A 27,379-nucleotide genomic window follows, 5' to 3' on the forward strand; every position below is an offset into this window, starting at 1 on the left:
GAGGAGAGGGACAGGATGACCACGTCTCCATCCTCTGGTGGTCTGTCCCTGGCCCCACTTATTTACAGAATGACCCACTTTTTCACTGCCTTCAATAGTGAGAATTACATGGAAACCTGCTCTTTTTTGTGTTGGAAAGAACTCAACACTGTTTGGGTAGAGTATATGGACATTCTGGGTTGCAATATGTCCAGTCTGTGTGTGTTACCTTAAACAAAAGCCAGTAGGCCTATATTTTATGGTGTCACTATTACAAAAGACGAAGTTTTAAATCTGTCAACTGGACAAATCGTTGTAGGACTGAAGACATTTCGCTGCTTCTTCAGTTCTGGTCAGATTACTGGTGGACACTGCCTTATATCTGTCTGAAGGGAGGAACTAACTACACTGAAACTGTAAACAGCTGTTGTCTCCAGTTTAAGCCTATAATGGCCCTATTCAACCTTTAATGGTCCTCCTATTGTTCTCTTGTTTCTTTTGTTTGCTCTGTGTCTGAGGATGGAATTAGATCTGTGAGAGATGACGTCTCAGGCCTCCATTCCTGTTTAAAGAAGGATTGCATTTCCCAACAAAAATAGTTTCTTAAACTCCCCTCTCAAACCATTTCCTTTCTTTTCTTTTTTTTCTTTTTTATTAGTTTATTTGACAGGGACAATGTGCAAAAACATTAAAGATGCTTTACACCAGATTATAGCTGAAGCTCGTTTCCATCTGTCGTCCCTGAGCAGGTGAGAAATACAATATAAAATGTAAGCAACATAATCAATACACACTCACACACTACAAATGACCAGTTATTATACAATAACATTTTAGAATAAAATCTCACTAAAACTATGTCATACCAATTACCATTCTTAATGCTGACACTGCTGATTCTCTAATAATAATTTCTTAACATTAAATGAAAAGTTTTTCATGTCAGAGGAAAGTTTGAGACTTTGTGGCAGTTTATTCCATTCTTTGATGGCTTTGAAAGAAAAAGCTGTCTGTGCGAAGGCCGAGGTCCGTTTAGGTAATCTGCAGTCATTGTGACCTGTGAACCTGGAGGTTCTGGCTGTTTGTTCAGAGCAGAGCTGCAGTTTTTTTCATTGGAGGAGGCGCTGTGTTATTTAAGATTTTAAGATTTCTTTTCTCTGGCTCAGATCTGAACCTCACTATCTTCAAAGGAGTGGTTAGTGTCTTTGAGATGGAGATGAACAGCAGACTGGGGTCCTGAGCTGCTCTTGCGCTGGTGTTGGTATATTCTCCTATGAAGTGGCTGTTTAGTTTCTCCAGTGTAACGCTCACTTACTCTTACTTTTACACTTATCACTATTAGGAATGATCGTACATTTCCAGAGTCTGTCCTTCCATGTCCCACCACATTCAACAAGTCTCTTTTTCTACAAACTGAAGCTGTCACCCTCATTATGAAGCCCACTAAACCCCCAACACTTACATATAGCAGGAACATAATAGCACAGTTTCAGCATTTAAACCTACACTATGCTATTTGAACACAGCTTTTTTACCATAATTTTTGCATTTATCAGTTATTACAAAATCTTAACAAAAAACACAGTTAATCACATTACATTTTTGAATTCCTGTGAAACTTTATTTCTGAAATATATCAACACCTAAATTACTTGACAACACCCTGCTAAGACCAATATATTAGAAATAATTAGTAGAAAATAATACAAGGGCAATATCAACGACATAATGCAACTGACAGACTTTAGCAGCTGTCTGACACAAAATAATTAACTTGTAAACAATGATAAAAATTACTTATATTCAGTGTGGCACCAGTAGTGTACATTTTCAACATTAACATCCACTGGCCTGAACTAAATTGTTATTTCTTTGCTTGGCACAAAGACCTCACATGCAGTTTTTAGTGATATAAAAGTTTTAGTGGTATAAAAACATGGGCACAGCTGTTTCTCCCATTATCTTATATTAAAAAGAAGTCCATTTTAATATAACACACTTACACACGTAACCGTTATTATTGCAAAAATGTACAAACTGTTTTGATGAGTTAATATTTAAGACAGAAATTATGTGCTGTTACAACTCAATGATAGAAAACACGTGATTCGACGAATGAATTAAACTGATGACGTGATTGTAAACATGGCAGTAACCTAACACATGGGTGGGCTTTAGATAAGGCTCTGGAAGACGATTGAAGGCGGATGGATACGGACCACCAGCTTTATATTTGTGCAGAAGTGTGTGTTTGTGTTTGTGACAGTGGTGGATCGCTTTTATGATTCAGTCATTTCTTTTACTCGTCCGATTTCATCTTCATCTGAGCCTGCATCTGGGCAATCATCTCTTGCATGCGACGCAGCTAAGGAAGGAAGACAAAACAAGGAATTTATTTATGATCAGTCAATTTATCAGTCTGTTAATACATTTATTATACTGTGTAGGTGCTGAAAATGTTGATGAACTGATATTTTATGTTTAGAGTTGACACCTTTTGTTGTTCTTGTGACTGTGTTGTTATTAATGTTTTTGTAAGTGACACATTGACAAATTGATGTGGAGGTTGTGTTTTGTTTTTGTTTTGCTCTTGTTTTGGTGTGAGCTACAGCCTACATCAAAAACACCTCTGTAAATGTTGTGGCTTAAGTTAAAATACTGTATAAATGTAAATTGACCATAAAATAAAAAATAAATAAATAAAAAAAACAATACAATAAAAAATGAATACAATTGTAATAATAATAATAATAATAATAATAATAAAAACAGTCTATACCCTAACTTTACCATAAAAAATATATAAAAAATAATAATAATAAAAAAAAACACTCCTGTTGTTTTTAATGTTTTTTTTATACACTCTATATTTTATACTTCTATTTCACACATCAAAACATCACTTTAATCTTTTTTTCCATCCCATCTGTAATTTCTAATGACCTTACAGAAAATACAGAGTGAGTGATGGATGCACAAAGACAAACATTTCACATTTTACTGTTATCTCCTGCCCTCTTGTGGCCAAACGGAGGCTTGTTGTCTGCAGTCATTTTACTCTAGTGTGGCCAAAATGGGTCAAAAAGAGTCAAAAATTCTGTCACCCATCATCATTCATAAATCATGATTACTCAATTACTTTTATGCAGTGACTAGAAGAGTCTGATGCATGAATTCTAATTAGTTATGTTTTTTAGTCATCTTTAATCATCAATAATATGCCTTTTTAATATGTCTTTTTAAGCAAGAGGTCATTAAGAGCAAGAAGTATCAGTAAAAGCATGTGGTTTGTAGCAAAGTTCAGCATATTTTTAGTTTTTGATTAAGTGTATATCACTTATGTTCTGAAAATGTAATGAATAATTAAATAAAAAGATTTTAAAAAAAAACTGAGAACTGTGTTTGGTCAATATGGGGAAAATGGTGATTAATTTACAAAAACATGAATTACACTTAAATCTGCTATATGCCACAGAAAATCTAAACATTCTCCAACTTAGTTTCACCAGACACAATGAGATACACATCTAACTTAAACAGCGTCACCACATTCCTATAGTTAATTGGGGTCATTCCCACCATTAAAGGCCAGGACATTCAGGAAGGAAATTATGCCACATCCTGCCAGGGTATGTTTACAAACATCTGTAAATGAAGCTTACATTCAGCCACTGGAGCCCTGACACGCACGCCAAGTTTGATGCAAATAAAGAGTTTCTATAATGAGTTTAATGAAAAAATTAAAAAATGCTTACCTCAGCCTCTTTCTGTAACAGTATCTGATCTTTATCCAGCACCTCCTCATCCACAGCTCTGTAATCACATAAAAACAATACAATTAAAAGTCCATCTTATTTATTTACAGTTATAATAATATCTTCATTATCAGAAAACGTGCGGACCGGCCAGCCTTCTTCAGTCTCTCTGAGCGGAAGTTTTCATAGTGCAGATCCTGGGTTACCTCCTGCAGGTCTTGCATGTGGGTCCTGCAATGAGAAGAACCTCAAAAACCAACCACTAGGGGGCTACAGAGCTCCACAAACACTTACAAAGTTACACTGGACTTTCAACACAAGTCAAATTGAGAAAGATTGGATGTTTATAAATTAAGCTTAAATAATTACCTGAAAAAAATCTATATGTATTCATTTAAAGTGTCTGTAAGTATTGATATACATAAGACAATAGTTGGACTTAAAGGTGTTTTATGGCAGAAGTAACTCACACAAGCATAGTGCGTAGTTTAAGGAAGTCATTGTGCTCAGGATTCTCCACCTCGACAACGCCCCAGGGATACAGGCGGCCTCTGATCTTCTTCCCTTTTACCTCAATCAGCTGATTTGAACCAATCACTGCAAAAGGAACGCTCGCCTGGACACAAGAGACAAAAGCAGCCCAAACTAAATAAGCAGAAAGGTCTCATTAAAGTATGGAAGGAGAACAGGCTTGAGCCATTGATCAAATATTAATAGAATTGTAGTTTGTAGTAAAAGACAAACTTAAATCTGTCAACTGGGCAAATCGTTGTAGGAGTGAAGACGTTTCGTTGCTCATCCAAGCCGCTTCTTTAGTTCTATAGTTTGCAGTGATGCATTGATATGGACACTGGCATCAAAATCAGCCAAATATCGACACAGATACTGAAAAATTTGCTGGATCGGGTACTGATTTCATAAAACCGGTTAAGCAGATATTGTCCTTGGGCCTTTAATTGGATGCAATAAAACTATTTACAGACTGATTTTGTCTCAGACTAGACTAGAGTGTCTCATAATGTTTCAACTTTTATTCATTACAAAGTGCATCTGTAGATATTTGAAGGACAAATAACAGTTACTTAACTCAATGCAGGTGGTTTGGAGAACTATGTGTTTGTGTGGCATTTGCTAAAAGTATGTTTTGTTGATAACGTTGAACCTAAATATTAAACACTTTAAATAAGAAAATATATCTTTTAAAATCTGTTATTTTTTTCAACTTGAGGTTATTAGGGCCAACTGTTGCGTACATAATGTGGTTAGATATGAGTGTCTGTGTAATCCTTCAGTCATCCAGGTCAATCAAAAGACAGATTTAAACTTCGTCTTTTGCTTAGATGAGTGATTTTTCTCACCTTTAAGACTCTGGTTTGCTCCTTAAACTCTTCGTCTTCATCCGAGTCTGCATCGGGCAGCTGATAAATTCTGATGCCGTGTTCAGCAATTTCATCAAGGATCTGAAACCCAAAGATGCACAAAAATGTGAGTAAGCAACGACACGTTCATCCACGCCATGACCTGATGGGATTTAAAACATGGTCAATTAACCTTTGCCTAAAATGTTCAAGAGTATGGCATTAAAGTTAACCATAGAGACAGCTAATGACCCCAGCAAACCAAGTTACGGTCAGAGCTGTGGAGAGGCAACCCCACTTCTAACATGCGTATTTTTCTGTATTTTTAGCTATAAAACATCTGTTCGTTTTATTGATGTCCCATAGGAAACATTTCTCTGGAACAGGGAAAGCAGCTCAGAACATCACCCACATACAAGCCTCTCGTAACATCAAAACACCAGATAAATACCACAGTCACCATGAAACATACAAACAGAACTACTGTAATTGAATAAATGTAAATTAGGACAGGTCAATGCCATACTGTGGAACATCCCAGGCAAAGTAATAACATCACTACAGACACATGGACTCCCACCAGAAAAGTTAGACCTATGTAGCGCACCTTTAATAATTTAACTTAAGATTAATACAGTTCTGGGAGAAAACGCAGACTCGCCTTCTCTTTGGACAGTCTATGTTTAGTTTCACACTTTAAACCAGTTTCTCTTTCCCTTTTTTCCCTTTTTCTGTCTCAACTACCCCCACTACCAAATGATAAATCTTGATCTTTTGTCAAATGAAGGGGGGCTTACACTGTAATAAGTAGTTTAGACACCTGCTGTTGCTGAAACAGGTTTAATTAAACCCTTTGACGCAGTTAAGCAGTTTGGACAGACTGAATGAAGACTATCTGTGTATGTGCTTGGATCTGTGCTATATCCTGAGATTCTGATTTAAGTTCTTAGCCTATTCTTTTGTGACCGGCAAAGAAACAAATTAAAAACAAAGGAGCTTTCCTCTGGCCTACCTCCGGGACAGATGTCAGTATTTGTTATTCCAAGCATCAAAGTCCCATTTGTCTTTTGTACCCTCAAGAGACGCTTACACTCAGAGATAATGCTGTAATAATGCCAACAACGTCAAGCACTGTTTTTCTGACTTTTTCGCCACATTCAGGTAATAATGGGACAGCAGTGAGAAGTTGGGGAAGCGGAGGCAAGTTCTTCTATAGAAACCAACTTGACCAACTGTTATGGCTACTGCTTGTTTTTACTGGGAGCCCTATGTTCAAAATAGAGCGTGCATGGGACTGGGGTATTGTTTAGAAGAGGTCTAAAAACAAACATTCTTTGCAGGAATGAGGTGAGCGTGCCACTGAACCTGCGCCCGCTGCTCAAACGCACACATTGTACAGATACCTATGAACACAGAGGCTGAATAAACATAATGCAAAACAGGGACAATATTGGGAAATTCTGTACTTTTGCAGGAAAGTAAACACACAAAAAACAATTAGCGGAAATGTTGAACAAACAACAAAACAAAATTAATGAATCACAACTATTTGGATAGAATGAAATAGGGGCAAAATATTGTAAAAAAGATCATTTCTTGACATTTTTAGGATGATTCCAAAGACTGTTAATGTCTCGAATGCTTAAATAATACAAAATTAGGAAGAAAAGTGCTGAAATTTCCCTTATTATCCACATGAAAGATCACAACCGTGCTCCTTTTGCAGCCCAGATCTCCACATAACCATTTAACAAATAGTCTAAGTGACCGCTTGACCACTCACTAAAATCTCACCACTTTAAACCTCTTGTCCGCATTGATCTGGTTTGAGAATTAGATGAGCCAAAAACTACAAAATGCCTGTTTATGTGCGTAGCATGTGCTTAGTACTGCCTGACACCTATAATCAAAGAGTCCATGGGGATAATCAGATGTCAAAATCACTGCTTTGCCTATATCCCCCTGGTCTCCTCCTTAATTTACAGTGCCAAACGAAACTCTCCCCAGTGTGTTTTGAACATGAGCGGTTTCGATTTTATGACCATCCTGTCCAGCTATAATACCTGCCCCCCTGCTTTCCGATGCCCAGTGCTGTTATGTTTGGCTGTTGGCGCTGTTTGAACAATGCCACACAAGAATTACCTTATTACTAATTGCAAAAGGAAGTTAAAAAGGTTATGTTTCTGCCATGTTAGAGGCCTCATTACTTTGTTTTACTTGTAAGCTATAACTTGAAGGTTGATTCCGGGACACAATTATTGGCTTGGGGAGTTTTAATCAACGGGGTTTTAGTCAAATCTGTGGCAGTAAATGCTATGAGGAGGTTGGCTGATTGTCTCCATGGAGTTATTTTTGCCAGGAATGTTCCACTGTATCTCAAAATTATCATGAAAAACATGTATTACTGTAAAAGAGCTCATGTCTCTATAGAACAGTGTCACCTGCTGCTTCTCCATCGGTGTAAGTACGTTAAATACTGTACTATGAAGCATTTCCAGGCAAAGCAGCTCTGTCTTTTGTATTTTCATGAACCTAATTCATTAAAAAAACATTTAAAAATCAACCAATATAAGGAAAGATTAAGCATATTTCTGCCAAATCATGTCGTAGCCCTAGTTTTACATATCCAGAACCAAAAGTAAGTGCTGAATCACCATGTTTACTCCTCCTGATGATACATTTCTCGGATTAGGAGTAACAGCAACAACAAGTGTCCAAAGATAGCGCACCTGCACGACTCTACAAAGATATAATTACAGAACTGGCAGACATGACTACAAGCACATTTAACCTCCTCTGACCAGAATCCTCCCACTATGACAAAGACACACAGAGGACAGTTGCACCATCTCATGCTCCCAGGACAATAATATTTACAGGCAAAACTGTGAACAAATCTCGTCACCAAAACCACACAATGTCACTCTAATCCTTACAGTATTCTACACAAACACAAAAAAAGATTAAGTAACTTTATAAAGGAATACAATGGAACAAAAATATGCAATTAGACTTACGTGACCTCGGGATGTCGTGTTGCAATATCATATTTTTGTGTAGATTCAACGATTATTCGCAATAATTAACACCATGGTTAAACAACTGTGAAATACTTGCAAGTAATTTTCTTTTAATATCATCGTCTAATATTTTACAAACCATTTTATTTAAAGAAAATCTAACTTCCTTTGTGGTAAAGTTACATTAATGTGACAAAAACAGATTATAGAGCAGTTTGTGTTTAGGCCTTATGAATCTATGTAATTTTGCTTCAAGTCATTGTTATCCTTTTCAGGTTGTTTAGTTGTTATGTTGTGTCCTGAATAATTGTAATTAGAGCAAAATCATTGTCATTTTTACATAAAAGGAGGAATTAGAATGAAACTGTGGTGATGGATATAAAAAAGAAAAGTGAATAGGGCCTCAGAGGGTCAAGACAAGAACTATTTTTACATAAAACTTGTGCAACGTCTCAGCACATAAAGGGCATCAGGCACAAACATTAGAAATGCCACGTTAAACTACTATTTAAGCATTTATAAAAAACAGATTTTGTGGTTTATTACACAGTAAATTCTAGAGGATAACGTACATACATTTCCACATAGTAGTTCAGAGCTTTCATATAATAAAATTTAATTTTAATAACTAAACACATTCTCACAGCGGGACAGTGTAAAGTCAATGTAAAAACAAGAACATTTTTTGCTAAGAAAGTGTTTTCAGCTAAGCAGCTCTCTCCTGTCTGCAGGGGTCTGTGGGCTGAAGGCGCCCCAACAATAGCTGCTCTGAAGGGGTAAAGGGATTTGGCCCCCCTCACTCCCCTCCTTCCTCCTCCGCCCTCCGCACACATAACCAGCCACTGCCTCATCTGCAGGGGTCTAATCTGGAGTCAGTTCCAGGAAAGAGCAAGTACAATATCTGAGCTGTCTTGTTTTTCTGTGTTTGAAGCTTTGAAGGGACTTTCCTGTGTGCCCTTCAGTCGAATATCGGACTCTAAGATTAACCGTAATTGAGGTTGCAATGGGCAAATGGCAAAGGCGTTTTTTTGTTTTTTTTTATAATCAGTGTTTCCTAACTGGTTGGGTTGAGCAGTTACCAGGGGGTATTTGGAATATAAATGTAGCTCATGTCAAGTATGTTTCTGTACAATAACTTTGGGATACTACATTATAGACTAGTACTCCCATGCAGAGGTTTTTGGGCACCTGCACAGCTTTGGAATAGCTTTTTCAGGAAGCGAAGCGTTATAGGGCGACACACAACTCTTTCTTCTACGTTTGTGATTGATACAATGTTTTATAATCAGCAGCAGACAGCAGACGGATTTAGTGACAATGTGCTGCTTTTACAATATCATCTATGGAGAATAATAAAAAGTCATGTATGTCAGCGTAAAAAAATAAAATAAAATAACTGCGATACTTGAAAAAAAAAAAAAAAAAGCAAAACTTTTCTGCACTTGTGCGCTGTAGTGAGAGGCTGGTTCTGGTTCTCGCTGGACCAGACTGGAATTCCCATTAACAGACCATATCCTTACAGAAAGTCCCAAGACCCAGTAACCATGACGACACAAGAGCATATGAATAAAGCTGAACAAACACACATACTTCTATTGTCTGGACCAAGTGGCTACAGTGCGGACCACCCAGCTCGGATCAAGGACCACGGGCTGGAACAATCGGGCCGCTCAGGTGACTGTATGTGTCAGATTTAGTGGGGGGCAATGTGACTTTAGGGATTTACCCCGCTGGGAGGGCAATAAACTAGTATTCACCAGATGCCGTATTAGTCAGGGTCATCAGCATTTTTACAAACACTGTGCCTGATTTTACTGTTTTAAAAAGAAAAAAAAAACTGAACATTTTAAACCGGAGATCCAAATTTATTCCTCACTTTCTCTGCATTTTAAGAGTGTTTTGCCATCACACCTCTGCTAAATACAATTAAATCGCTAACAATGCAATAGCGTTACTTCCCATTTCGTGGATGATAAAAATGCTTTATGTAGATATAGACAGGAGCATCATTTTGACTCCATGAGCTGCTTTTATAATGCACTGGGGGAAAACTCCTTGTATATTATTGAATTAAAAATTAAGTATAGCTGCAAAATTGTTGATTTGAAGAAACAGAAATTTAGAATAATAACTTACAGTCCATTTATCTACTTTGTGTGCACATCAGCATTGTTAGTTGAATGATGTAGCCCTATTAAATAGATTTTTGCCAGTAGTTGACCACTCCTTTAGTTGCCTAAGAAGTAAATTTACAATAATTGAACACCACTGCCAGTAGATGACCACTCCCTTAGTTGCACAAGAAGTACATTTACAATAATTAAAAACCACTACACATGTGTGACACTTGTCAGAGATTAGATCATTTTACCAGTGATGTAAAAGTCAGCAATTTTGTCAGCAATACGTTTCTGTTTCTCAGGATTAAATCAAAACACATTTATGAAACAATTTTCTAGGATGTTTCAATGTTTCACAGTAAAACAGAAAAAACATAAACATGTCTGCTCAGCATTATAAAGAGCTGCTTCCGGACTGTTTTTACTTTGAGAAGCAGTTATGTAAAGCTCCTATAGCTCCATGAGAAAAGTGTATATTTATTGTTTTACACAGGAGAGTAACCTGGCACAATGATCCCTGTAGGGCAAAAACAAATATGTCACCGTGTTTGAAAGACTGGAAGGAAGTGGTCGGTGCACAGGCTGAGAACAACTAAAACACCACGAGTGTCAAGAGAACTAGTGCAAGTTTGTGTGCTGTCAATGGAGGTTAAAGATAAGGCTGTGGGTTAACCGGATTTAAGTAGAACATGTAATGAAATTCTGCTCCGCCACTAAAAACATGGAGCAAAGCCACTTGTCTGATCTATAGTATCTTTTTTTGGATCTATTCTGACTACAGATTAACTAGTTTTAAATAGCTAATTTCAAATACAAACCAATTAATCATGATTGTGTGCTATGTCTTCATAATTGAGCGGCCCTTGTTCAAAAGTAAGATATTGTGAGGATGAACGTTGACAAAAATCACATTAACAGGACAAAGCTGGATGTTGGCGATAAACATTTTGAATAGTTTTGGTCTGGTTTTACCGTTGCTAATATAAGACCAGATGGTAACTGTACTATTATTACGTGGGGAAAATGACTTTCTATTGTAAAATTGCAGTATTGTGACACATTACTTAGGCAATAAACAGAAAAAATGCAGACAATTGGTTATTTTTGTCGTGAATGAAAAACACTTTTACTACCAAACTTCAAAACTAAAAACTAGGCTCTTTTTTAGACAATATAGTAGTTTCTTGAATACTTAAGAAGTTCAGTAAGTAGTTCAGCTCTATTCTAAACACTGTGTAAAGGTCCAATTTTGTCTTATTTTGAGTATTTTCAATTCTAGTTTTTTTTCTCACTCTCAATGCTCTTCAGTACAGACAACAATAAACAAAAAGCTTCCCAAAGGTGCAATAACCCTGTTCATGTCAGAGGAAAGCACCAAAATAAGCTAATAAAAGTGAAAGCTGTGCCTGGTTCGGCCTCTGAGCAGACAATCACCAGCCTGAATGGTGGACGCACCACGTAAGATGAAGACAATACGTGAGATATGGGCCATGCCTCCAAAAGGGAAGGAACAGTGGGGAATATCAGGGTGACTATTGTCTTTTGGCAGCAGCTCTGTGCGAGAAGAGTGATTAGACCGGGTTCACTGGCCTCTGTCACCTCTGGGTCGCTTGTGCAATTAATGACATGTTGTTTTAGCATACGACTTAAAAGTATGGAAAAACACTGTACAGTAGTGTTGCCATGATACGATTTCAAGCTCGATTTCGATACCAACGTTATATACTGTACTCAGTAGTGATTTTGATGCCATGAAACTGTTTTTAGTTAGTTATGAATAAAAGGTATTTCCAACGCAAAACGGGAGTAGGTTTTTAATATTACCACGTGGTCAAACTGTATAGATAAAGACCAATTTAAAACTACTCAAGAAATGTCCAGTTTTGTCCTATTTGTGATGTTTTTCAGTGCTAAAACTTGTGAGACAAATGAGTCTTTAGATTTTATTCTAATTTTGGTATACATTTTTTTTTATCTTCAGTTCATTTTTTTTGTTTTGACAACTCTCCTGTCCAGACAAAAGTGATCCCAGTTTTTGTAGTACACATCACATTTAAAGTCCAAAGCTATGTTCACATAACAAAAAGCAAAGCAGGTTTAGACTTAAGCCCTACACAGGATATGACTAGAAGGTCCCAGACTGAGAGGATCAGCCATTCAATATACCCTCCTCAGGGCAACTTATGAGCTGCAGACCACAGCAACGTGGCGAGGGAAATTGGCATTAACACAAATTAAAAAGAGAGGATACAAAAAGCAGAGGAAGAAAGTGCAGAGTGGTTGAGTGAGGGACTGCCAGGAGAGGAGGTCAGGAACAGGCACAGGAAGCACAACAGAAGGGGATGAAAGTTAAACGATGGGAGTTTCATTCTGAGCAGCTGGTTGTGTCTTGTCAGTAAAACAGTTTACACATTACAGGAAACTTTTATAGCAGCATTCAAGTTGTTTCCCATCTCAATAATAACCAAGTTGACTTTGACTGGTGGAATCCATTGTGTTGCAAACAGCAGTGGATGATGTGTGATGTTTACGCACGCAATAAATCTGATCGTTATCTGATTTCTGGAGTTATCAGATTATTGAAATGTCATGTACACAGTTACATCTGATGTGAGTAATCGGATTTCTTTCTGATCCGTCTGCGCAGGTTTGCAAAATTATGCTAAAAAGGTAACAATGCGGCAAGAGTCATTTCAAAGTTCATTGTACTTTGTCTTCTACGTATAACAGCTACTCTTAAAATCCACAAATTAACTGAAACGTCGCCTTAGGTTTTGATTATTAGAATTATTTTGTGTAGGTTAACACACACCAAAAATAAGACTTAAATATTGGATCATCTGATTATTCAAGTTTTTTGATATTTACTGGCCATGTAAAAACTATACTGATAAAAAATATGCAGATATTAAACACAAAACCAATAATCTGGTCATATTAATTGCAGGAGTTATGAATCAGCTCATCCTCATGCTGCATTTGTTTTTGGCCGTGCTGTTGAGGCTCTGGACTCAAAGGAAAACCTGCTCCACTTAAGAGCAGTGTATGACAGGAACCAGGCAAGTATAACCTAAGAGCCACTTCATTTAATCTGATCAAAATAACAAATACTTCAGCAAAATACATTTGTTTTCCTCAGCACACTCAAAAAGATTAATGGCGTTTATAATTCATTCTGCCTACACCGTGCTCTTATACTTAACAAAAACAGGAAATCCAAAAATTTCTGTCCTGGCAGCAGTTGTTGTATTGTAATATTGGTTTACATTTGTTTTAAGGACATTAATTTATCACTGGTCTTGGTACTGATCAGATACACTTTGTTTAATTCCCCAACTATAATTCCTTTGCTATCAACCACACTTGGCACAACAGCTGGCATTCATGTCGTCAGTTCAGACTCAAAGTAGGTCGTCTCAACTCATTAGCGTTGTTACAGACATCATCATTACATTATCAAGACTTATTTTGCCCCAAGAAGATGTGCATGGGAGTGTCCAATTGGTTAAATCTGGCAACAAACTACTTTAGAGAAAAAGTCTGATAAACAAGAACAGCAACGGAAGTTCATCCATCCATCCATCCATCCATTTTCTTCCGCTTATCCGGGGCCGGGTCGCGGGGGCAGCAGTCTAAGCAGGGACTCCCAGACTTCCCTCACCCCGGACACGTCCTCCAGCTCCTCCGGTGGGACCCCAAGGCGTTCCCAGGCCAGCCGAGAGACATAGTCCCTCCAGCGTGTCCTGGGTCTTCCCCGGGGCCTCCTCCCGGTGGGACATGCCCAGAACACCTCCCTAGGGAGGCGTCCAGGAGGCATCCTGAGCAGATGCCCGAGCCACCTCAGCTGGTTCCTCTCAACGTGTAGGAGCAGCGGCTCTACTCCGAGCTCCTCCCGTGTGACCGAGCTCCTCACCCTATCCCTAAGGGTGCGCCCGGCCACTCTGCGGAGGAAGCCCATTTCAGCCGCTTGTATCCGCGATCTTGTCCTTTCGGTCATTACCCAAAGCTCATGACCATAGGTGAGGGTAGGAACGTAGATTGACCGGTAAATCGAGAGCTTCGCCTTCCGGCTCAGCTCCTTCTTTACCACAACGGACCGATACAGCGACCGCATCACTGCAGACGCTGCACCGATCCGCCTGTCAATCTCACGCTCCATCCTTCCCTCACTCGTGAACAAGACCCCGAGATACTTGAACTCCTCCACTTGGGGCAGAGACTCACCACCCACCCGGAGAGAGCAAACCACCTTTTTCCGGTCGAGAACCATGGCCTCGGATTTGGAGGAGCTGATTCTCATCCCAGCCGCTTCACACTCGGCTGCAAACCGCCCCAGTGCCTGCTGCAGGTCCTGGCTCGAAGAAGCCATCAGGACAACATCATCTGCAAACAGCAGAGATGAAATCCTGTGGTTCCCAAACCAGGCCCCCTCCGGCCCCTGACTGCGCCTAGAAATTCTGTCCATAAATATAATGAACAGAACCGGTGACAAAGGGCAGCCCTGGCGGAGTCCAACATGCACTGGGAACAGGTCTGACTTACTGCCGGCAATGCGAACACAGCTCCTGCTCCGGTCATACAGGGACCGGACAGCCCTTAGCAAAGAGCCCCGGACCCCATACTCCCAGAGCACCCCCCAAAGGACACCACGAGGGACACGGTCGAATGCCTTCTCCAGATCCACAAAACACATGTGGACTGGTTGGGCATACTCCCATGAGCCCTCGAGGACCCGATGGAGAGTATAGAGCTGGTCCAGTGTTCCACGACCAGGACGAAAACCACACTGCTCTTCCTGAATCCGAGGTTCGACTATCGGTCGGATTCTCCTCTCCAGCACCCTGGAATAGACCTTACCGGGAAGGCTGAGGAGTGTGATTCCCCTGTAATTGGAACACACCCTCCGGTCCCCCTTTTTATACAGAGGGACCACCACCCCGGTCTGCCATTCCACAGGTACTGTCCCCGACCGCCACGCGATGTTGCAGAGACGTGTCAGCCAAGACAGTCCCACAACATCCAGAGACTTGAGGTACTCAGGACGGATCTCATCCACCCCCGGAGCCTTGCCACCGAGGAGCTTGCCAACCACCTCAGTGACTTCAGCCAGGGTGATGGACGAGTCCGCCTCTGGGTCCCCAGTTTCTGCTTCCTCCTCGGAAGACGTGACAGTGGGATTGAGGAGATCCTCAAAGTATTCCTTCCACCGCCCGACAACATCCCCAGTCTAGGTCAGCAGCCCTCCACCCGCACTGTAAACAGTGTTGGTGAAGCACTGCTTTCCCCTCCTGAGGCGTCGGACGGTTTGCCAGAATCTCTTTGAGGCCGTCCGATAGTCCTCCTCCATGGCCTCCCCGAACTCCTCCCAACCCCGAGTTTTTGCCTCTGTGACTGCCCGAGCCGCGGCACGCTTGGCCTGCCGGTACTCATCAGCTGCCTCAGGAGTCCCACGAGCCAACAAGGCTCGATAGGACTCCTTCTTCAGCTTGACGGCATCCCTTACTTCCGGTGTCCACCACCGGGTTCGGGGATTGCCGCCGCGACAAGCACCGCAGACCTTACGACCACAGCTACGAGCAGCCGCATCAACAATAGAGGTGGAGAACATGGCCCACTCGGAGTCCATGTCTCCAACCTCCCCCGGGATCAGGGAGAAGCTCTCCCGGAGGCGGGAGTTGAAGACCCCCCTGACAGAGGGCTCCGCCAGACGTTCCCAGCAGACCCTCACAATACGCTTGGGCCTGCCAGGTCTGTCCGGCTTCCTCCTCCGCCAGCGGATCCAACTCACCACCAGGTGGTGATCAGTTGACAGCTCAGCCCCTCTCTTCACCCGAGTGTCCAAGACACGCGGTCGGAGGTCAGATGACACGACAACAAAGTCGATCATCGACCTCCGACCTAGAGTGTCCTGGTGCCATGTGCACCGATGGACACCCTTGTGCTCGAACATGGTGTTTGTTATGGACAAGCTGTGACTAGCACAGAAGTCCAATAACAAAACACCGCTCGGGTTCAGATCGGGGAGGCCGTTCCTCCCAATCACGCCCCTCCAAGTGTCACTGTCGTTACCCACATGGGCGTTGAAGTCCCCCAGGAGAACAACGGAGTCCCCGGTTGGTGCACTGTCTAGTACCCCTCCCAGGGACTCCAAGAAGGCCGGGTACTCTGCACTGCTGTTTGGCCCGTAGGCCGACACAACAGTGAGAGACCTGTCCCCGACCCGAAGGCGCAGGGACGCGACCCTCTCGTTCACCGGAGTGAACCCCAACACGCAGTGGCTGAGCTGTGGGGCAATGAGCAAGCCCACACCAGCTCGCCGCCGCTCCCCGCGGGCAACGCCAGAGAAATGGAGAGTCCAACCCCTCTCAAGAAGATGGGTTCCAGAGCCCAAGCTGTGCGTGGAGGTGAGGCCGACTATATCTAGCCGGTAACGCTCAACCTCCCGCACAAGCTCAGGCTCCTTCCCCCCCAGCGAGGTGACATTCCATGTCCCCAGAGCTAGTCTCCATGTCCGGAGATCCGGTCGTCGAGGTCCCCGCCTTCGACTGCTACCCGGATCTCTCCGCACCCGCCCCTCATGGCTCCTCCCGCAGGTGGTGGGTCCACGGGAGGACGGCCCCACGTCGTTTCTTCGGGCTGGGCCCGACCGGGCCCCGTGGGGAAAGGCCCGGCCACCAGGCGCTCGCTGCCGAGCACCCACCCCAGGCCTGGCTCCAGGGTGGGGCCCCGGTAACGCCAGTCCGGGCGACGTAAACTGCCTTGTTGTATTTTTCTTCATGAAGGGCTTCTGAACCGCTCTTAGTCAGACCCGTCTCCGAGGACCTGTTTGCCATGGGTGACCCTACCAGGGGCATGAAGCCCCCGACAACATAGCTCCCAGGATCATTCGGGTGCTCAAACCCCTCCACCACGTTAAGGTGGCGGTTCGGGGAGGGGACGGAAGTTCATAAAAACACCAAAACTCTAAATTTAACTTCCGATTATTTTTCTCATGTATGATTAAAACAGGAGGGTTGGGTTTGAATAGTTGGGAGACAAAGAATCTTCGTGTTTGACAAATTTTTGTGGACTTTATCTGAGGTTACTTTAGGACAACAGATGTTTAAACTTTGGGTTTTTTAGATAACAGGGATGACTTGATGACTTGTAATTATTCACATGTTTAGAGCTGTTTTTAAGGGTGGTTTGAAAATAACTGAATGGAAAAAAGCTATAGAAAGCAGAACAGTGGATTGAATGTGTTTAACAGAGTGCCCAGTACAAACTCAGATAGTATAATGTTTGATATAGGCATGTGTATGTTATTTGTCCCATGCTCAGAACATGTTATCAATGTTTGGTTGTTCCTTATAGCGTCCCAATAGCGGAGAACAAGTCATTGGCAGCTAAAGTGGACAAAGTTATCAGCTGACTGCATTGTTTAGACGTAGGTACCTATAACATAGCACTCAGTAGTGCTTCCACTCTGATGGCTGAAGTACACGTAGGCCGACAGCGATTTGGTCTCAATCCAAACAGGATGTATCTGGGACAGGTTCAGATGTTCCCTCTATGTTCGTACAACTATCTTTCCAACACTTATCCCACCTACGATTTCCTCCTAAACACAGTCCCACCCTGTACTTTTACAACACCCGTGAAGCGCATCGGGAGACTTATAATAAAAGTACACAGAAACGCACCCTTCGCTTCAGACGATCCCTCTCCCGCAGCGTCAGGGTGTCAGCCTTCGCGATGACCGGGACGATGTTGACTTTACTGTGGATAGCTTTCATGAACTCCACATCAAGAGGCTTTAAACTGGAAAATAGATGGAAAAAAAACTAATATTAAAACAATAGTGTGCTTGGAATTGTGTGCCCCCAACAAATTCCCAGTTAGCTCAATAGTAAACCAATGGAGACTTGGTTCTTAAGATGCTAAGAAGCAGTCAATACTCCAAATATTTCAGACATTAAAGAGCGATAAAGGCATTTATTCTGAAATATCATGACAGTACCACAGTAAATTAAAACAGAAGCAGTGCAGACTTACCCATGTCCAAAAGGAGATATGAAGTAAAAGCAGCAGTGCACCCGGTTATCCACAATGTGTCTTCTGTTTAAGCCACTCTCGTCGTGAAGGTAACGCTCAAACTGGTTGTCAATGTAATGTATAATTGTCTTGAAGCTGGTACAAAGAAAGCACGGATTATTCAGTCTAAATGGTACAGTTAGGTGAAGTTCATACCACTTTTTTTCAAGATTACAGTAGCTATTTTATTACAATTTATGTTCAAACGCCTTTGGGAGGAAGCTAAAGGGGTCAGCTGCTTCCAAAGTTCAGAGTTTGTTGTGATTGGTTGAATCCCCTTATCATTCATTCATAACTAACTCTTGACTGATAAGGGGAAAATTCACTGTGTTTGAGCGTAGAACTGTATTAAACAGAATTACTGGATTACAAAAACAGCGTAGTCTCAATAACGTCAGTATTAAAGTTATATCGTCATATCATCGTGTCCTAATAGATGCTGAACACTAAAATAAACATCAGAATTGTAATAAAAAGGTGACAGAAAGGCTAATTACGTGTTTTTATTTTTCTCTTGTGGTGGTAAAGGACGTGTTGACAGAGGGAATGCAGGGGGAGGATAGGCACAGTAAGGACAGGGAGTGTAGGATGAAACAGGAGAGAGGGAAGGAGTGAGGGAGGGAAGGATGGAGAGAAGGAAGAAGACTGAGGAAGGGAAAGAGAGCGAGAGGTGAGAGTGGGAAAGGAATGAGGAAGGGAGAGAGAAATCAAGAGATAGAGAAAGCGGAATGAAGGGAGGGAGGAAGAGAGAGAGAGAGAGAGAGAGAGAGAAACAGAGGGAAAGGTGAAAGGTTTGGTTCCTTGTTTGAGCCCAGTTTTGTCCTGATGCTGATGATGATTCATTTGGTCCTGTCCTAGTCCTGGTTTATCACTCATCAAGTCCAGGTTTAGTTTCATGTTTAGTCCCAGTTTTGATGTGGTTTCTGCACATGTTTGAGCTCAACCTTAAGAGAAGCGTTTTTAAGGGCTGTTAATATCATTCCTAAACTGAACGCACCAGTCTTGGCTGTTGATGGCGTCGCCGTATCCCGGAGTGTCGACGACAGTGAGGCGGAGTTTCACCCCTCGCTCCTCGATCTCTACAGTGGACGCTTCAATCTGCACCGTCCTTTCAATTTTCTCTGTCAAAAATGAAACTTTGTTAAAATAAGCAGAGTAAAGTCTAGTTTATAAGTGTATTGTGGCTGTAGGATTTAGAAATGGTTCAATAGATGGATTTAATTTGCTTTTTTGTGAGCTACCTTTGTCCATAAAACTGTATGAAGTCGAATTTACCAATAAATTCGTAGAAATGGATTCGATAATACTGAATTTTAACTAAGCTGAACGTGAAAACTAAAACAATCCCATAACACATAGGTGGATCACGGTGAGCGGCACAAAATTATCATATATATATATATTAAATAATTCACTTAATAACAAATAGGACAAGAATAATTATTTTCTTGCCAAGTCTTAACCTCTGTCTAGTATTAAAAAGGGAAGGGCCACATGTTAAGACTAAAGCATTCCCAGCATTCCTATTGAAATGATGCTCTGCTGGAGACATAGGGGCAGACGTTTTTCCATTATTACAGCATGCATATTTGTGTACCTGTGTGTGTGTGTGTTGTGTGACTTTTACCTGCAGCTCCAGGGACATAGCGCTCAGGATAGAGATCAGTGAGGAACAGACTGTTTATAAGAGTGGATTTTCCCAAACCAGACTCCCCTGAAAATAAAAAACACATTTGTGCTACTGTGTCAAATCATGTTTAAGATATTATGATTTTTTCTTCTATTTTGTAATAAACGCTTACATAGGTGCATAATTATTTTGCATTTTGTTCACTGTAAAATTGATGTAAAACTACTCAGTAATAGCGATGGGTTCATGACTGACCTCTGCATGATTGTATTTCACCGCAGGAGGCAGTAGATTTTTTTTTAATTGATGAAAAATGGCTAAAATAGATGTGGTGTATGTGGTGTGTATGTGGTGATGGATTCAAAACCCATGACTGTTCTCTCTAAGGAAAAGTGGGTTGGTCATCACTGTCTGTTAGAAAAGAACAGCACTGTATGACATTTATCTATAAGGAATTACTTCAAAAACTGCCAAAATACCTCACGTGCTTGTTAATCATTGATACAGAACATTTAATACCAGATCACATGACTGTACGAGAACCAGACGCACCAAAGCTGAGACGGGAAAGAGGATTTTAGCTGTTTTGCTTCACAAACACTTCAAGGAAAAGCAAAATTGGATACATTGGTGACACAATTGCCATTTAATAATCTGGTAGCAAACTGCTTTTAATGTTTTATGTATATATGTATTTGTTTTAGTTTTTTCTGTTTATATTGTATTTTAAACAGGGCGTCCATAAAAAAGAGAGCCCCAGTTCTCTGATTCAGTTCAGTTGTATAAATAATGATAAAGAAAGCAAATATGTATGAATCAACAACTAATGATGAGGGAACATTGTTATAACTCGGCTAAAAGCTCATAAGATTTTGCAGAATACGTTTATATGTTTAGTAAAGATAATACTTACCAACAACCATGAGCGTGAACTCAAACCCCTTTTTCACAGACTTGCGGTGCACTTGGTTTGGAAGATTGGCAAAACCCACATAACCGGTTGCATCTGGAAACTAAAATTGTGATTTAGATTAATGAGTATGAGGAAAATACACTGATCTCACAGGTGTTTTTTGTTAAATTTTAATGTGTAACCCCTAGAAAAAGATTGATGATGATGCCCATAATTGTGAAACTCCTACAAGCAATAAACGGCACTTAATGAAACACTTGTATTTATACAGGATATCCTTTCTGGATGCCTGCACAAGTATGTTTTCAAGAGATTACAAGAGCAATAGGTCATAATCACCATCACATTCAATAGTCTCTCCATTTTAAGTATGTTTACCTACGGTTGCCTAGAGTGGGATGAATCAAAGCTATAGCCAATACCCGAATATGCGATTTAAAGCCTGTCCTACGTGCTTTCCTCATTAAACTTGCAACATACTACTACAGGATAATTAAATGCAGAGAATTAATATAAAGAATGTGCGTTAAAATAGAAAGAGGGGCTTTATTTTAAAATGGCAGCAACAGAAGAATCATAAACTACTGAAAAAGGTTTTTGAATCGAAACAGAATGAATGTTTTGACTAACCTTTCCCTTTTCTCCTGACATGGCGATATGTATAAGCCTAAAGAGAAAACAGATAAAACAAACAAACAATTAATATTCACAGTTCTCCAATTCTTTAATCGATTTTATTCAATACAATTAAAAGTATAGCAATCGTTCTAATTGTAATGTTATTGAAATATGGGCCTAATAAAGTATCAATGGTAAATAGATGTTTTGTGAAGCTGCCCATCTAAATCATTTTAATATATTTCACTGAACACTGCATTTCAAAATAGATGAATCATTCTGACCAATGACAATGGGATGGGGAAATTGTTTTTGATCATATAAACCTAAAAATAGATAAGTATATGCAGATGAACCACTATTTAATACACGTGGACAACTCAGGGATCACACAGATATGAGGCTACATGGGAATATAAAAGAAAGTACAACAATTTAATGTTGAAAATTACATTCTATTGTCCAAATTGTGTTTTTTTTATTATCACTGTGGTGACAGAATGTTTATTGAATGTCCAGTTTATTCCTTAGTACTGTAATAGAGTTTGAAATTTTATGATTACAATTTCATTTTAAAAAACATCAGACAGAATCTTATGATTGTAAGGAGAAAAAAATTTAGTTTCCCTTTGAGCTTGACAAGATTTGGAGTCAGCATGGCTCTGAAATGTGGCCCTTAAACAAAGTGCTAAATTACCAATATTAGATTAGATTAGGGCTAATCTAATCTAGTATTTTGGGTAACTCATGTATGATTATTATGAAGTTACCATATTTGGTTGCCTTTTTGCTCCCTTTCTTAAAAATGTAGTTTCCATTTGAGTCCCACAGTGAGTATAGGAGTGCTCCGGACGGCAGCTTCAACACCTCTACAGCCGCTGGCAAACGACAGAGCGACAGGCCAACTTGATAAATTAGCCCCATAATGACGGAGCCGGAAGAATTGTGGTTGTTTTATCATGAGCACACAGGACCACGGCAGGTGGGCTGTGATAAGAATTTAGACAAGAGGCAGTTGACGTGCGCAGCTCAATGGTGATGCACTTATTACACAACTTTTGTTAAGAATCTAGGGACCTCATGTAACCTTAACATATTTTCTTCATTTATTAAACAATGATGAAGATAAATAAATATGTAAGACTGTGGGCAAAGATGGTGAGTGATGACAGGGAGGTTTCATCAAGCCCACAACGAGAACAATGGCTGTTTATCGCCGTAGTTCCTGAAGTTGTTCCTACTCTAAGCCTAAGGAGTCAGAGGAACACGTGTCTCACCCCTGCTCCCAATCAGCACCACGCACTAGCATCGACCATAGAGCTGTGAGAGCCAAAGGTCAAAGGTCAACGTGTTAAGTTTAAACACAAGAGCTGGTCCAACTTCATTCTTGTTCAAGTCATAACAGTTTAGTTTGACTTTTGATTGCGTCAGTACCTGCAGGTTTCTAAATGCACTTCTCAAATGATTTACAGGAAAGCTGTTTTTAAATGCGATTAAAATCCTGCATTTGGCCACAGTAGCGGCGCAACAGTAAATCAGATCTGCTTCCTGACACCGAGTGATGTGTTTGGTAATGTTTTATATTGAATTTTCATGTAGCATGTGGTCACAACCCCTTCTGGCTTTAGTAACACTGTAAAAACAAAAACACAGATACTAATCACTACTAAACCTGGTATTGAACAAGTGACAATGCTGAAAAGAATCACATAAATGCACCATTTCTTACCTTTCCTGGATGGTTTTACAATAATCTGGTTGAGTTTTGAAGTTTTAATAACAAACACAAGGCAATAGGTTTAGGTTAAATGTTCTGCAAAAAATATTTACTGTGATAATGTACATAAAAGAGATACTTTCATTTCCTTTCAACAAATCTAGACTATTATATTGTATTTTGTATTGTGAAGCATCTGTCCTGTAAGAACATGATCTTAGCCTATTTTTTTATTTCTTATTTATAGAGAGTTATATAGAGAGCTTCAGAGTGAATGTCAATTAGCAACACTGCGATAGCCATCAACAATTCAAAGCACAACACACGATCTTTTGAATGGTCAAAAGTCCCCAAAATGTCACCTTTAATCAGGAAATTGAAACCCATAAATAACTTCAGCATTCCTATTCTACTGCTTCTTCTACATTACTTTTGCAACACTGAACTTCTCCCAGTGTGTGACAAATCCAATATTTTTTATTTAATCATAAATTCATGAACAGGACAGGCTAATTAAACTATTTCCCTCTACAAACACACAACCGATAGTTCAGGTTTAGTTGGGAGTGAGGATATTAATTAAACAAAGGTAAATAGAGCCTCTAATACTCTGAATAATGGACACTTAATCGCTGCTTATGTGTCAGGTACATTGCTATCAATAACAGAAGCATGGGGGAGATTAAACGGTTTGAGCTAAAAGGAAAATGCCACCTTTATTAAGCCACAGTTCTGGCATGAATGCATTTACAGTTGATTTATTACCTGGAAAGAAGCCATAAAAGTGGGCACTGATTAAGATGGGCGGTCAGGGTTCCCACATAGTGAATATTAGCCAGACTTAATTATGTGGCAGCAAAACAAGTGCGCAACTCAACTCGGATCATAGAGGTACCCAGCTGCGACCCAACAGTTAATAATAATGTTAAAAGCCAAAAGTAAAATCTGTCAACTGTTGTTTTTTACTATGGATCAGGCTTAGACGACAGAGGGATCACACAGACAGTTACTAATAAAATAAGACCAAATGAGCTAAATCTGTACATTAAAAATGTTATTTTTCTGGAGGGGGGTTTGTGCATCACCTTCTTGTCTCCATAAAGATGTTATGTTTCACAGTATGGCATTAAAATGATCCATCTATCCATCATAATGCTAGAAAACATTAATTAATATGAGCAGGATTGTCTCTCCACAGATCTGTCACGTAACTTGGCCGCATGGTGTCACCTGCTTGTCTCCTTGGAAACAGATACCAAACCGCGGTACATTCTAGACCAGGGGTGTCAGACTCATTTTCACAAAGGACCACATCAGCGAAATGGTTGCTCTCAAAGGGCCAGATGTAAATGTAAAACAGTATAAATGTAACTAAATGTAATGTAAAATAAATGTAACTTTTTTTAATCTTGTTAATTAACCGTTTCTGTATTTATTACTTATTCAAGTTTCAAATATTGCATATGAATTTGCATAGATATGAAAAAAACGCTGTGTAACTGTGTATCTTCTGATAAACTGACATTGTAAGACAGTCATACCTTTTAATTTACCTTGCAGCGGGCCACATAAAATGATGTGGCGGGCTGCATTTGGCCCACGGGCCTTGAGTTTGACACATGTGTTCTAGGCAAAGCAACATCTCCATGGAGACAAACAGGTGGCAGACCCTCCACAGAACTTACATAGTGCACCCTTTAATATCAAGTGGATCAAGAAGAAACATTTAGACCCTTTTACAAAAAAAACAACTAATTGACAGTTAGCAGCTTATTTCTGTCGACGTCACGACTTTCACGCGTGTGTTCAAAAAAGGAAGGAAACAAATTATGAATGTTTTCACTGTTAAAAACACAATCGAAGATGGATGTTAGTTGTTCAATAGGAGCTACGTGCCTCAAGATTACAAAAACACTACAAAGTGCCATTGTTTCTGTTATTGTAAGACTGTCTGAATATATAATTTATTTTTGCCATTGATCTTCACAATAAAAAAGTTTTAAAAAATGACTAGATGAGAGCGCACAATGGGATGTCTGAGTGTTGCAGAAAGTGTATATGAAACGGAAGGAAGAGGACGACTATTCACTTTGAAACCTGTAATAATAGAAGTATGTTATGCACACTGTGTTTAAATCATAGACTGTAAACATGTCTCTATGGTCTAAATGCATTTTCCATTCATTTTATATTCCATTTGTAATCACCAGTATCAAAATTTCCCAACAATAACTTTGACATAATTTAGTGTTGTCTTTACAAACTGTCCTGTAGTAAAAAGTAGGTCAGAATATCCAAAAGAGTAAAAATACTTTCCTGGTAAAAAAAACAAAAACAAAACATGTGGCTAAAAGTAACTACACAAAGTAAACAGCCAATTGGGATTAAGCATTAAGGCCCACACCACACCCAGTCTGCACAGTGTTTCAAACAACACAAACTTCTTTAAATCAATAATAACCTGAGTTTGGAGTCTACAGGTTAAAACTCTTCAACAGAATAACTCCACATTTATAGTCGATTTTAGTTTGACACAAAACCTAAAGTAATGTGCTGCAGTTTCTCTGGGTTTGGTCTGTTCAGCCTTTGCCAAATGAGCAGCAACAGTTGTTCCTCATGTTGTTCTGCGCTGGTGTCAAGTTTCTTTCAGACTGTGCCATTCTGGGACACACAGACTTTATTTCTGTGCCCTGCTCCGATAACTTGTGAAAATGAAAGTTGCACGCAATGGGCTTACCTGCGTGTAACTTTAAATATTATTCAGCAGCAGTGTCTCCTCGCGCTGTCCCAGTGTCCCAGCCCAGGAAGGAAAACCCGGAAATGATCCCTGAAAGTGCGCCCTCCTCTGGCTGAGGTCTTTACTACAAGAGCCATCATGACCACACTGCAAAGGTCCTGACGCACAGAGGATATGGACGAGTATTTATGGCCCAACATGACTGTGTGAGCATTTAATATGAAAACTTAAGCCACTATATGTCCAAAAGTGTTGGACTAAGTACATATTTGCATATTTGACACATGAACTCTAGATTTGGTTAGGTGTTTTGTTTTGTTTTTTGTTTTTGTTTTTTGTTTTTTGTTTTTAAGATAATAGGCCAATCCATATCTCCCTATTTAAAAATAAATAAAAAAATAAGTCCATGTCCAGAACGAGAGGGTCACACAGGTCTCTCACTGTTGTGTCGGCCTATGGGCCAAACAGCAGTGCAGAGTGCCTGGCCTTATTGGAGTCCATGGGAGGGGTAGACAGTGCAACGACCGAGAGCTTCATTGCATTGTTTTATTGGGGGATTTCAATGCCCACATGGGCAACGACAGTGATGCCTGGAGGGGGTTGATCAGGAAGAACAGCCTCCCTGATCTGAACCCGAGCAGTGTTCTGTTATTGGACCTTTGTGCTAATCACAGTTTGTCCATAACGAACACCATGTTCGAGCACAAGAGTGTCCATCAGTGCACGTGGGACCAGGACACATAGGTCGGATGTCGATGATCGACTTTCTTGTCGTGTCATCTCACCTCTGGCCGTGTGTCTTGGACACTTGGGTGAAGAGAGGGGCTGAGCTGTCATCACCTGGTACTGAGTTCCACCGGCACAGGAGGAAGCCGGACAGACCTGGCAGGCCCAGGCGTATCGTGAGGGTCTAGGGTCTGTTAGGAACATCTGGTGGAGCCCTCTGTCAGGGGGGCTTTCAACTCTCACCTCCAGGAGAGCTTCTCCCAGATCCCAGGGGAGGCTGAGGACATGGATTCTGAGTGGGCCATGTTCTCTGCCTGTATTATTAATGTGGCTGCTCGTAAGGTCTGCGGTGCTTGTCAGGGCGCCAACCCCCGAACCTGGTGGTGGACACTGCAAGTAAGGGATGCCGTCAGGCTGAGAAGGAGTCCTATCAAGCCTTCTTGGCTTGTGGGACTCCTGAGGCAGCTGAAATAGGGCAAAGCAGTGTTTCACCAACACTGTTTACAGTGTGGCTGAAGTCACTGAGGTGGCTGGCAAACTCCTCGGTGGGAAGGCTCCGGGGGTGGACGAGATCCGTCTGGAGTACCTCAAATGTCTGGATGTTGTGGGGCTATCTTGGCTGACACGTCTCTGCAACATGGTGTAGTGTTCGAGAACAGTACCGCTGGACTGGCAGACCGGGTTGGTGGTCCCTCTGTATAAGAAGGGGGACCAGAGGGTGTGTTCCAATTAC

At 40.7% G+C, this 27,379-nt stretch overlaps 1 protein-coding gene across 1 annotated transcript; it reads right to left on the minus strand.

The window, feature by feature from the left end:
• Window positions 1–1,575: 1,575 nt before the first annotated feature.
• On the minus strand, window positions 1,576–26,024 carry zgc:63587 (uncharacterized protein LOC393431 homolog). The gene is made up of 12 exons (XM_033972199.2): window positions 25,921–26,024; window positions 21,479–21,515; window positions 20,849–20,948; window positions 19,933–20,019; window positions 19,303–19,426; window positions 18,267–18,401; window positions 17,915–18,032; window positions 5,093–5,194; window positions 4,205–4,350; window positions 3,882–3,965; window positions 3,735–3,792; window positions 1,576–2,344 (listed from the first exon to the last, which is right to left on the minus strand). Exons 2-12 carry the CDS (start codon window positions 21,497–21,499, stop codon window positions 2,279–2,281), a joined length of 1,041 nt encoding a protein of 346 aa, XP_033828090.1. The 5' UTR covers window positions 21,500–21,515; window positions 25,921–26,024; the 3' UTR covers window positions 1,576–2,278.
• Between the last annotated feature and the right edge of the window lie 1,355 nt (window positions 26,025–27,379).

The sequence above is a fragment of the Periophthalmus magnuspinnatus genome, chromosome 9, assembly GCF_009829125.3.
Source record: "Periophthalmus magnuspinnatus isolate fPerMag1 chromosome 9, fPerMag1.2.pri, whole genome shotgun sequence".
NCBI lineage: Eukaryota > Metazoa > Chordata > Actinopteri > Gobiiformes > Gobiidae > Periophthalmus > Periophthalmus magnuspinnatus.